This window comes from Macrotis lagotis, chromosome 5 (assembly GCF_037893015.1).
Source record: "Macrotis lagotis isolate mMagLag1 chromosome 5, bilby.v1.9.chrom.fasta, whole genome shotgun sequence".
In the NCBI taxonomy this organism is placed as follows: domain Eukaryota; kingdom Metazoa; phylum Chordata; class Mammalia; order Peramelemorphia; family Peramelidae; genus Macrotis; species Macrotis lagotis.
Window position 1 is genome coordinate 258,877,443 of NC_133662.1, and position 13,321 is coordinate 258,890,763.

A 13,321-nucleotide genomic window follows, 5' to 3' on the forward strand; every position below is an offset into this window, starting at 1 on the left:
AATATCATATATCTGATTATAGACAGGAATCTGATTACTAACCATAAACTATAGGGGAAAGGAGTCATTTGCAAAGCGGTCTCAGAATCTGAACCCAAAGATATCAGATAGACAAAGAGTCAAAGAAAAGGAAGGGGGGGGTGACTAGGTGGCGCAGTGGATAGAGCACTGGCCCTAGAGTCAGGAGGACCTGAGTTCAAATTCGGCCTCAGACACTTAATAATTACCTAGCTGTGTGGCCTTGGGCAAGCCACTTAACCCCACTGCCTGGCCAAAAAAACCCCAAACACTAAAGGAAAAAAAAAAAAAGAAAGGGAGAGAGGGAAAGAGGGAGGTATGAAAGAACAGGTTTCTAACCTACACAATTAAATATGAAACTGAAAGTGATGCATATAATAATTCCTTTAGAACATTAAGTCTAGTTGATTAAAGAAATATCTTGGAAGCAAAGAATCATAGAAGCCACTCAGTGAATCAGATGATTTGAATGAGATATTGTCTCCTTGAGATATTAGTCAAACACTATGTGGACCAACTAAGGTAAATAGGGAACCTAGTTAGAACCTATGTCTATTGAGAAACTTTTATAGGTAGTTCCTGAGACAGAAAAAAAGAACCAAGTTTAAAATGGCAGAGTTAAGAGTTACCCTCAGGGTATGAATTTCTTCACTCAGTGTTTATATTTGGTGCCATCTCTCCCTCATAGACACTGTTAATTGGTGGGAGAGTGTGACCTGTTTATATAAAGACTGTATATGATATACTTTAATATACATTAATTAATATAAATACAATTATTAATTATATTCATATGTTATTAAATATATTAAATATAATAATTAATAATACATTAATTAAAGTATATTATATACTTTAATATTCATGTACTTGTTTTAATATGAATATCTATGATTTTAATTCCTTGGTCTTATTGCCAAGTAAGTTTAAGATCTAAAACTATCATCACTGTACGTGACTATATTGTGTAAATGAAATTGTATCAGTGTGAACTGATGAGTAGAGAAAGTGTATTTCCTGACAACACAGGAACTCATCTACTATCACAATGTATGTCCAAGTCATCTTCTCTGTTAGAAGGAAAGCTCTTTGAGGACAGGAATGAGTTCATTTTTTTCTTTGTATCTTCAGCACATAATAAATGCTTAATAGATACTTACTGATTGATTAAGATTTGGAAGGCTTTTCTTGGAGACCTTAGTGACCTTAATAGATGCCTATTGATTAATTAATTAATTGATTAAAATTTGGCTGGTTTTTTTTCTTTCCACAATGGAGGAAGTAAAGTCTAAGAACACATCTGCAGTGAAATCCTCAAACACAATGAAGAAGGTGTTAGAGAAGCAGGTATTTGTTCTACATTTTCCATTGTTCATTTATTGATGACCTTCTTATATGGAAACCCAACCCTCAGGGTGCATGCTAATGTCCCTTATCTTGCCGTTAACCTATTCTCAGTGGAGTCTAAATTTCCTGAGTTCCCAATGTTTTCCCAAGAGGGTCCTTGATTTATCCAGTCCGTTAACAAGTCAACAAAGACATAATCAACATTATAGGAAACATGGTGGTCTAGTGTGAATCATTTGCCTTTGAAAGTATTTGTCAAATGTCTACCAAAAGCTACACTTTGAGGGTTCAAATTAAAAAATTGAGATAATCCCTAACCTTGCAGAGTTTATACTGGGGGTGGGAAAATAATGTGCTAAGGGACAAAAGGACAAAAAATTGACCTCAAGAATTTGCATTCTCCTGGGGGGGGTGTCTCCTTTTTCATTGTTTTTCATCAAAACTCTGTATTACAACTAATTGCTTACAAGCTGAGGTGTCAGCTTGGCCAAAGACCTCACTTTTGGAAAGTTCCTTAGCCTGACATAAGTTGTTTCCTTGTATTGTCCGTCTTTGGTCTAAAATATGATTGGTCTTTACTCCAAGGTCAACGAAGAGAAGATGGTAAACATCACATCCTTTCACACAAGAGTTTCTCTCATAGAAACTAACAAATTCAAGTCTTCATTGATGGATGGATATGGATTACAGGTACAGGATTTGCCTGGAATCTTTTATTTGCCATTTATATCTCACCTTTTAAAGTTCATGAACTTCAGATACTTGTTAGCTGTATGATCCTGGAAAATGGGTTAGTTTCTCTTGACCTCAGTTTCCTCATGTATAAAATGGAAATAATGGCACTTGGGATAATATATGTCTTGCAAATTTTAAATTACTATAGCAATGCTAGCTACATAAATGTGACCTTTGCAAAAACTGGCTATTAATGCCCCTCTCCCTGGTCTTGTCTGACCATTACATAACAAGGTCTTGGGAACTCAAGTGTCCAGACCTCTTTTTCCTAAGATGAGTGATATCTGGTACTTTTATTGGCATCCAAGCTAGGATATCCAGAAGTTGAATTGCCAAGATAAACTTAAGCTCTGAGGGAGGAGACAAGATGAGATTCCAGTGTGATGTGCCAAACCAAAAAAAAAAAAAAAATTCGAGTAGAATCATAGATCTGAACCAGGAAGGGACCTCAGAGGTCATCTCTTCCTTCTTTATTTTACAGAAAAGGAAACTGAGGCCTAGAACTATGGATTACCAAAAGCCACACAGATAATTAATTAGAAAAGGCAAGATTCAAACCCAGGTCTTCTGGGAGGGTGCATAGGATCATAGATCAGGAGCTGGAAGGGATCTCTGAGGTTGCCTGGTCCAGTCCTCTCATTTTACCAAGTTAAAAAACAAATGAAGTGACTCACTTGAAGGAACCCAGGTAGGCCTTGGCAGAGCCTCTTCTGATTCCAGACCTAGGGCCATTGAAATGGCAATATAAGACCTACTAGACTCAGATGGAAAAAGTGGGGAGAGAGTACTCCCTCTGGAGTATGCCCTAGTCAAGTTTTAGGTGAGATGGTGTATTCTTCTGGTGATGCATGATATAAGGAAGGACAGGAACATATTGAAGACTGACCAGTATGGTAGCGAGGGGACCATGACCCCCAAGACCCACTGAAGGAAATGAAGATGTTTTTTCCTGAGGAAGGGATGACTTTGGGGGATCATGGATAGCAATCATCAGCTTTCAAAGGAAGGTCTGATGGAGAGGGATTGATTCATTTTGTTGTTTAAGCAGAACTCAGAACAGTAAATAGAAGTGACAGAAAAGCATATTGAAGTGAGATTTAAAGAGAAATTTTTATAATAAATGGCTAGACCACTAGAATGTGCTGCCTCAATCTGTAACAGATAGGAGTGTCCCAGTCAATGTTTAACTGACTCTCAAAAAAAATGAGAAAAGAAAATACACACTTTTAAAATTAACCTGCATCATTACCATCTCCCTTACTTCCTTCAGTTGAGATAATTGACAAAGCAAAGACTCAAGCCCTGACTGCTAGCATTTGCTCATTTCTAAGATGCAAATGTTGTCAGGGAGAATTTGTTAGTCAGCTCTCAGAAGCCTGAGATGGTTGCAGTACATGCCTGATAGCAGATAGCAGGTTATCTCCTCTTTTGGGATGGCCAAAGAGTATCTACAGGGCCAATGTTTAGGGATTTTACAGAAGACATTCTAAATCAGGGATAGATCAGCCTAGAAGACTCAGAAGGGCTAAGAGAGCTTTCCAGATTCTCTTCTTTTGCTCAGCTGGCTTGTCAAAGTGCCGACCTGCTCTGAGAACCACAAAGGAAGAGTCGGGAGTAATGGACAGGAGGTAGGGGGCTGGGGGTAAAAGGAAGTGTTTCTGCAATATCTAAACTATAAGCTGCTGGAATAAAGTTGAGGCAATAATATTGCATGTGAGTTGTTACCCTGCTACCTGATTCTCCATCTTTTTCTGGGCATAACATTGTAGAATTTGACTATTAAATAGCCAACCAAAAAAAAAGTGAGGCAATTCTATTTCCTTTTCCTGCACCCCTCACAATTCATTTGGAAGAAGTCAGTAAACACAGTCTTTAAAATAAGCTCGAAGAACGCACCAACCTATCTGTTAATCAAGTGAATGACATCAGCTTTTCTCACCCAGATCACTGTTACTTTGTCCTTGTCAGAACCCAGGAGGCTACTACTAAAACTGAGTTAGCCAGTAACAAGCATCTCCACAATGAGAAAGGAGAAACAGGAAAGGTTTGAAAAGAAAAGGAGAGGGAGAGATAAAAATGGAAGGAAAAGATAAGGAGAGGCTAACACAAGAAAACTTAGTATGGAATTTGAAAAAGAAAAGAAAACTTTACAAATAGCAAAAGATAATTATATCTTCATCTCTTGAAACCAGAGACAGAGAGAGAGAGACAGAGACAGAGACAGAGACAGAGAGACAGAGAGAGAGAGACAGAGAGAACACCTAGTTGTAAACTTTTCTGGGGTTGAAAAAAATACAGAAAATTGGAGTGGAGAATATAATTAATTCCATTTTGAATATGCCAAGTTTGAGATACTTAAGAAAAATGTTGGAGATATCTAGGAGGTAGGTGATGATGATATAGGAATGAGAGACAGAGAGAGAGAGAGAGAGAGAGAGAGAGAGAATGAATGAGAATCTAATCCCAAGGACCTTCCATTCAAAAGGAGGAGATAAAGAATAGGAGAAGGGCAACATAGGGAAAATAATCAAGAGATTATAAAAGTAGCAAGGTTATGCAAGATGATTAGATTAAGGAATAACTATTACTATAGATGCCTAGTGTGCTGTGAAAGTCTAGGTCACAGAAGACAATGGTGGTACAATGGAAAGAACACTGACTATTCAAAAGATCTGGGTTCAAAATTGACCTCTGACAATTACTACTTGTGTCCTTCAGCAAGTCACTTCACTTCTGGAGTCTCTATTTTCTTATCTGCAAAACCAGTGGCAAAGTTCCCTTCCAGCTCGTGAGTTGAGATGGTTAATAAACTAGCCAAATGGTTTGGGCGGGTCTTGATGGGTATGTTGATGTACCAAGTAAAAGGGAGAGAGAGAAAGAGGTGAACTAGATCCTCAACCTTTTTTAAAAAATTGGTAGAATAGCTAGTTGATTATGGCAACCAGAAACTGAACTATAGGATCTAGTTAGATGGATAGTGCACACCAAGGAGGGAAAAGATTTCTGAGTGATGGTGACGGGGAGTCATGTGAGTGGACTTTTTCCTAATAATTATATCATTCAATAAGAGAAATTGAACAATGGAACTGTCCATCTATAACTGATCTTGGACGGTAACAAAGAAAAAGTGGGAACTTTATGAGAAGGTAATGAGTTCCCTGTAGACTATGTGATGAAGAACAAAAAAGACAAACATCACCTAGGCTATGCCTGAAGATTCCATTTCAAAGAATTCAGAGAAAGGAAAATTTGCATCCCATGTACTAAAATTCTATAGGGAAAGGCAGCTACAGAAACTATGGAAGTTCCCACTGCCATTATCCTTAGCATTGTGCATGGATCAACATCAGAAACAGAAATATGAGGAACACTTTCCTATTAAAAGAGTATCATAGTGAAAACTGACTGCCTCAGGAGGCAGTGGGCTCCCCATCAGTGTGGATTTTTAGATGAGAGACTAGATGACCACCTATTGGTGTATTGTGCTCAGGTCTGTTTCAAATCCAAAATTCGGTGATTCTGTAGGCTTTTTCTTGTCCCGTGTATTTCAGATTATTCCACAGAAGGACATACATCCCCTGCTTGTCTTGCTCAATCCTAAGAGTGGAGGAAAACAAGGAGAAAAGTATGTATTATTATTTTTTTCTTTGTCAAAAAGACCTGGCAAACAGCCAAGTTTGAATTTCCTTCTTGGGAATCATGGAGGCATCTCTTCCCTTTCCCCTCCTTTTAACACCTTTCTTACCCAAAATCTATAGAAAGAGCTAATAGGATGGATGACTTTGTAAATTTAGGCAGAGCTATTCTTAAAATAAAAGCTATAATCTTGGGACCTGGGGGAGTCAGAAATTGGTCCATAGTTGTAAGGGATGTGAAGAGTGCGAAAATGCTTAGAAAAGAAATCATAATCAGACCAACTTAACTGAGACATTCTGTCTTCGAGAAAACCCGCTGTCCATCTCTCTAGGAAGAATCAATTAGGACGCAAGTCCTCTCAGCAGTTCAGTGATCAAGGATGATCCTAAGAGACTTGCTATGGAGGATGCCATCCATATCCTGAGACAAAACCTATGAAGTCTGAATGCAATGCAAAGCAAAGCATTCAAAAATTTTCTTTTATGTTGTTTCTTGCTCTCTTGTGATTTTTCCCCCTTAGTTCTAATTCTTCTTTCACAGCATTATTAATATGAAAATACGTTAAACATGATTGGACATATACAACCTCAGATTGTTCATTGCCATAGGGAGAAGAGAGGGAAGGAAAGGTGATAGAATATGTGAAACTCAAAAGCTTGCAAAAGGATGAGTGTAGAAAATGACTTTTGCATTAGAAATTAGTCATTAGAAAAACAAATAAATAAAAATAAGAGTTCATCTGGATGCTTTTTTTAGAGACTTCTGGGAAGAACATGAAAGAATTAGTGTTTTAACGTACTTTCTCATTACATAGTCTCATGGTCCAAAAGCTTGTTTCCATGCTGTGAAGGCCATGATGGGCAATCACGGGCACTATGGGCACCACCTAATAGATAAATAGAACCTCCAGGAAAGAAGAGACTCTAAAAGAATGGGGACTCTATATGCTCTTTATTTGCTGATGCCCTCTTTTGCTCTCTGATGAAAAGACAGTAGGTTATCAATCATTCCAATCCTCTCTTGGAATGGTGAAGCAGCCCTCTACCAGTTGAGGTCAGGGCTCCAGAACCTGCAATGAGCTTCCGTCTATTCTGTTCCTTCTTTTTGAAGAGCCCCTCATCATATAGGATGGAAGTAGGCTGACTGAAGTCAATTGTATGCTATAACTGCTCCCAATGACATTTCCTTTCTCTTTTTTGCTTTTCTCTCCTTTCTTTTTTGTTTCTGTAGACTCGCTCGGAAATTCCAATATCTACTCAACCCCAGACAAGTTTACAGCCTGGAGAAATTGGGACCTGTGCCAGGGTATGAAGACACCATTCTCTTCTGATGCTTATCGAATTTTTTCTTCTTTCCATCCCATAATAAGCCATTTTCTAGAGTTCCACCCTTTCCTTTCACTTCATCTTTCCCTCCTAGTTTTCTTCCTTCCTTTTTCTCCACCAACCCCTCAGTTCCCACCATTTCTTTCTGGAGACACTCAGGAACGGGGGTCATTGGCTGACTCCATTTTGGAAGGAGCTTCCAGACCAAAATAACAGTCATATTGTGGGGGGGGGGGAGAACTGATGTTGTCATTTACTTGATTGTCAGGAAAGGTGGGTTGGCAAATTTCTTGAGTCTATGTTCAAGGCTATCTTAACTGGCATCTTCCCAATGACTCACAAGAGACGTTGGTAAAGGAAATATGTGTCCCTCATCCATTGACTCATATTCTATATGTCGTACCCAAGTAAATCTGCAGAATTAGGTAGCAGTGTAATTAGACAATTATCTCCTCCTTACTTCAGGAGAGTGTCTGGTTTTCAAGCTCCTGATTCCCCCACTATCTTCTTACCAACATTCATTTTTTGTTAACACTGACCAGAAAGTTGAACAAAAGCAAAGAAAAGAAGGAATTCTTTAACGTTTTTGTTTTATGTGGGGGAGGGGTTATTAGGATTATAGGTTGACAGGGTCCTATATGTGGAAATGGAAGGGATACAGGTAACTTGGAAATCATCTGGTCAAACTCCCTTATTTTAAAGATGAGGAAACTGAGACGTTTACCCAAGATCAAGTGGTGTTAAAACACAAGAAGTGTTGTTAAGCCAAGGTCCCATAACTCCAGAGTCAGGGCTAAGAGGATGATTTAAAAGTTACTATAATAGCTAAAATAAGGGCCAAGATCTGTGGGATTTGAGTACTGTTCTCCCCACGAACAGAACACTTATCAGAGAGCATGTCATAGGTGACACCCTTTTCCCTATTCTCATTCCCCATTGACGCAAGTAAGGGGAGCATTTGAGAATGCTCTAAATAAAAACAAGAATCCAAAGGGGGTGATATGAAAGATAGGACACATCCCCCTGGGACAGAGGGCAGCCACAACCAGGAATGGATATACCCATTTCAAACTACCCAAGTTACAGAGAGCCACGTAGTGAGAGATAGTAGGTTATAGGGAACAAAGTTCTGGTCTTGGGGTCAGAAAGCTCTCTTGAGACAATGACATACAAATATATCTGTTGACCCTGTGGTAAGTCTTCCAATTTCTCAATCTGTAAAATGGAAATAGTAGTCAAAACATCTACACAAAGTTACTGTAAGGGTGAAAGCAGATAATAAACATAAAACATTCTGCAAACTTGAAATATATATATATATACATGTAAGTGTATGTGTATATCTATACATCCACATACATATATGTAAGTGACTCTTATGATGGTCAGTAAATTGTGCTTTTATTAAACCCCAACTATGTATCAAGCACTGTATAAGATCAGCATTTTAAGAAAATTGACTTTGGTCACTGAATGATGGATAATGACCAAAAGACCACCAGCAGCTGCTATAATGGTCCAGGCATGGGGTGATGAAGGCCCACAAGGGTAGAGACAATGACAGGGGAGAATGAACAGCAGCTTTGATATTGGGACAGTTTGCTTTCCCTCAGCATTCTGCAGAAGTCTTAGCCAAATGAGTCCTGAGGTCACCATGTTGCCTGGCATATTGGCTACTGACAGATATCAGCTAGTTGCATGAGATCTTGTTATGTTATAGGAAGCCAACGCCAGGATGGTGGGGACATCTACTGGTCAGGACCTCTAGCTGTTTGTTTTTGAGTTTGTGTGCTTGCTAGTACACTGGGGATGACTTATTGCATACAGGCAGAACAGGAGGTAGACTCACAAGGCTCCCAGCTCCACAGTTGTTGCTGTTGCTTGCTTTTGTTCTGATGCTGTGACAAGCATGTGAATTGGATTTGAATCTGAGGGTACCAGTCTCACTTTTTCTTCTGAAACCATGTATGTTCAGTGGTCAGATATAGATTAGGATAACTAGATGGCCCTGGATGCAAGACAGTCAGGTTTAAGTGACTTGCCCACTAGTAAGTATCTAAGACCAAATTTGAATTCAGGTCCTCCTGACTCCAGAAATATTTCTTTATCTCTTGTACTGCCAAGTTGCCCATGGCTACTTTATTAACCAATGAATAAAAATCCTTGCACTCTAGCCTGTCCTCTTCATTCTGCAGATGAGGAAAGAAAGAACAGAAAAGCTAAGTGATTCACCCAAGGTATCCAGGCATTAAGCACTAAAAATTGTATTTGAACCCATGTAAATCCTCTCAGCAATTAACAAGAGCACTAGCACTAATGACTTCAAAAATAGCAAGAGGCTGGGGTGGCTAGGTGGCACAGTGGATAGAGCACCGGCCCTGGAGTCAGGAGTTCCTGAGTTCAAATCCTACCTCAGACACTTCATAATTACCTAACTGTATGACCTTGGGCAATTCACTTAACCCCACTGCCTTGCAAAAACCTAAAAAAAATAGTAAGAGACTAATAATTCAAGGATGGACTACACTTCAGAGAAGAATCCCCTCTGCCAATGCAGGTGGCCAAGATCTCCTCAATTAATAGTGTTAGAGATTCACCCAAGCTACCAAGAGATGGACTTGCACAGGGTCACACAGTTAGGATGTGGTCTAGGAGGCCCATGAATTCAGCCAGATCTTCACACTAAGGTCAGCTCTCTATCCACTAAGGCATACTGCCCTTCAAGGCTGCGCTTGCAAACCTTCATGGTTTTTAAAGGTTTTTATATCAATGGCTTTATATTCTCAAAATGGCCCTGGGATGTGGGAGGTAGAGCAGAGAGTCCTAAGTCATTTGGTTGATCAGGAAACTGAAATAAGAGGGCAGGAGAAGTAGTTTGCTCAAAAGGACTTTGCCATTGAGAAGGTGCTAACACCCAATTCTTCGGGAGTCTAAATCAAATGGAGATATTTCACCATTACCTAAGCTCCAGTGGCAATGAAAATCTTTTTCTGTGACAGTCACAGTTGAAGAAGGGAAATAATAGAAAAATCTTTCAGAATTATTTGGTGAAATTTCTAGAAGGATCATTACATCTGGATCTAGTGACCACAGAAATGTTCTACTTCACCCCCATCCCTTCATTTTACAAATGAAATAGAATGTAACCTCCATGATGGCAGAGCTGTGAAAATTATGCCTTTATGCTTAACACATATACTTAACACAAGTATGCTTATTACATACTTGGTGACTGAGTAGGAAGCTGGTCCCAGAAAAAAATCAGTCATAGGAATGTAATAAGTGGCAAAGGTGGGTTTAAAACCCAGGGCGTCTGACTCCAGAACCATTATTCTTCCCTCTGCATCACACTATCTCAATACCATTCCTAGCATTCCTATGGAAGGGAATTCCAGCTTCCCACACCAGTCAGTTGGGCAAGAAACATTTATTTTATTGTTTAGTAATTTTCAGTCATGTCTGACTCTTTGCAATCCCATTTGGGATTTTTTTAACAAAGATACTGGAGTAGTTTCTCATTTCTTTCTCCAGCTCATTTTACAAGTGAGGAAACTGAGGCAAACAGGGTGAAATGACTTACCCAGTAATTATCTGAGACTGATTTGAACTTAGGTCTTCCTGACTCCAGGCTGAGTACTTTATCCCCTACAGCGCCACCTAGAGCTCAGACATTTATTAAGCATCTGATATTCCCAGGCACTGTGCTGAGTACTGAAGATACAAAAAGTGGATAATGAGGACATTAAAAGTGCCGATTAGTGCCAGCCAGTTGGTTTCCACAGCAGGAAGAATGGAGGAGAGAGGGAGGGTAGCCTGTACTCAGACATCAGAGCAGTAGTTGAAACATTCATGCTTCCTTCATTTAAGAAGCTCCCTGAGCTTTTTAAAACGCACAAAATAATAAAACAAACTAGCATTTAATCAGTCTTATTCTGGGCTACAAAATGAGCCTCTCCTGGTAAAAGACTAGGTGCCTTCAGTTTCTATCAACTTCCTCTCTTCATCCCAGGGGGATGTAAGGAGAGCAAGTTTTCACCTGGATTACCCAGCATCACATTAAGTATTATTTAGTAAACCAACCTGTTTTGACTTTCCTTCTTTTTCCCCAGATTGAATTTTTTCCGTTTTGTGCCAAACTTCCGTGTGCTCATTTGTGGAGGAGATGGGACTATTGGTTGGGTCCTGGATTGTATTGGTAAGTAACAGAGTGGGAAGAAAGGGGATAGTGATGAGCAGGGGGCAGCTTCAGTATTTGTAGAAAGGACAGGAAAAGCTCAGCATGAATGATACATTCCTTCCATGACTGTTAGGAGCTCATCTCTATAAACTAAAAAATAGGTGGTTTTCTTTCCTGGTTAGAGAAGACTAGAAATAGAAAAGGAAGGTTGACTTCCCAAGAGACGCCTGGAACTTGGATGGGAGAGGATAGATTCATGCAACCCGCTACTTCCCGAAAGGCATCATTATCTTCTTAGCACTTTTGGTAAAGTCTGGTAAAGACTGGGGAACCCTTCTGAGAATTGTTTTAAAATGATAAAATATATTGAATTTTATACCCACTAAAGTAGAGAAGACTACAAAGGAAGCCAATCATATTGAAATAAATGTGCAATTATTTTTTCCATCCAAGTTCATGAACACCCTGATATCTGTCAAGGAGTCCATGGACCCCCAGGTTTAAAACCCCTGATCTAGCAGTAGAAGAGACCTTAGAGAACTCTCTAACCCCCTTTAAAGACAAGGAAACAGAGGCCCATAAAGATTAAGTGACACCACAAAATTTCCAATGATGAAACTCAACCACTATTCTGTGACTTAGAGTCTTAGAAATACCCTAAACCTGAGCCTTGCCTAGTATGTGTACAGGGCAAGATTTGAACACCGATTTTTCTGACTTTCATGCCAATTCTTTACCCATCATGCCATGTTTCATCTTATTCAGGTCCACATAATATGTTTTTCAAAATTATTCTTGTGGTAAAAGGTAGAGTAGAAGAGAATGGGTTCCCCTTCTTTGGAGCTCTTAAAATGAAAGTTGGGTGACAAAGCAATACGTCTAATATAAAGGATGATCAGGAAAGTTGAACTCAACAGCCTCTAAGGTCCCTTCTAACTCTGGAATCACAATGGAGGCAGGTAACCCATGATAACGATTTTCATGGTGAGCTGATGACTGGTGCTATGCCAACTTTGGGATTTTGGCTGAGAGGCCAAAAACCAGGGACAATATTGCTCTGTTTATTATTATCTTCAGTTGGTCAGTATCTCCAGTGGCCATATTAAATAACAACTGGAAACCATGAGCTAGAATTATACTCACCTTCTTTCTAATAGGCTTTCTATCCCTAAAGAGAGAATTTTACTAGGAATATGCAAGCTAAGAGGAAATAAGAGACTATTTCCAACATGAACCATCTGTTGGAGTAGCTGTGGGGATCCAGAATCCACCATTTTGTGTTTTTATATTATCTTGCTTAAAGAGTCAGTCAGTAGTAAGATCCAGTATCTCTTGAGATTGCAGCAACCGGCCAAACCTGATGTTGTTTCACATCAATTCCTTTTATTCCTTGGATTACAGATAGGATTGATATGCCCTACCATCCGAGAGTAGCAATCCTGCCTCTTGGAACAGGAAATGACCTTTCCAGGTGTCTCCGTTGGGGAAAAGGTGAGATTTTATTCTCATTAGAGACCTATCCCTGAGGAAAGAGTCTAGCCTAATTATATTTATGATAGAATAGAAAATTGCCCTGAGAACATATTTAAACTGCAGACTCATAGGGTTTATGGGGAGCACTCTCTTCACTATATTTTGGTTATTGTTATCACCATCATCATAATTTTGTTATTCTAGTCTTTATGTTTAATGAAATTCAGATAAAGGTGATCCTGAGACAAGATGCTGTCTTATTTTTCTGTATTAATGTTTAATGTTTGATTAGTAACCACAATAATAATTGATGTCATTAACTACCCATAAGCAATTATTAAAATCCCTCTCTGTCTTCCAGCCACTGTTCTAATGAGGTTTCAACCAAACAAACAGAAAATAAAGACAGTCTCTACCCCCAAAGGGCTCACATTGGATTGGAGGGATATACACAGCGAATGAAATTAGGACACTAACTGCTGGAAGGACGAGGAAGTTATCACTTGAGTTTAGCCTTGAAAAGTTTGTGGGTTCCAAGGAGAGGAAAAAAGAACTTTAATGTTCATTACAGTTCACCAAGAGAAAAAGAATGAATTCCAGGAATGCTGAG

The 13,321-nt window shown here is 39.2% G+C and overlaps 1 protein-coding gene across 8 annotated transcripts in view; it reads left to right on the forward strand.

Moving 5' to 3' along the window:
• Positions 1 to 13,321, forward strand: part of DGKG (diacylglycerol kinase gamma) — a 281,695-nt gene that overhangs the window by 138,586 nt on the left and 129,788 nt on the right. For all 8 annotated transcript variants that reach the window (XM_074189542.1, XM_074189543.1, XM_074189550.1 and 5 more), the window contains 6 exons: positions 1,297 to 1,365; positions 1,951 to 2,055; positions 5,652 to 5,725; positions 6,967 to 7,041; positions 11,171 to 11,256; positions 12,640 to 12,729. In XM_074189542.1, the coding sequence (XP_074045643.1) occupies positions 1,297 to 1,365; positions 1,951 to 2,055; positions 5,652 to 5,725; positions 6,967 to 7,041; positions 11,171 to 11,256; positions 12,640 to 12,729 (499 nt within the window). The remainder of the gene's footprint in view (positions 1 to 1,296; positions 1,366 to 1,950; positions 2,056 to 5,651; positions 5,726 to 6,966; positions 7,042 to 11,170; positions 11,257 to 12,639; positions 12,730 to 13,321) is intronic.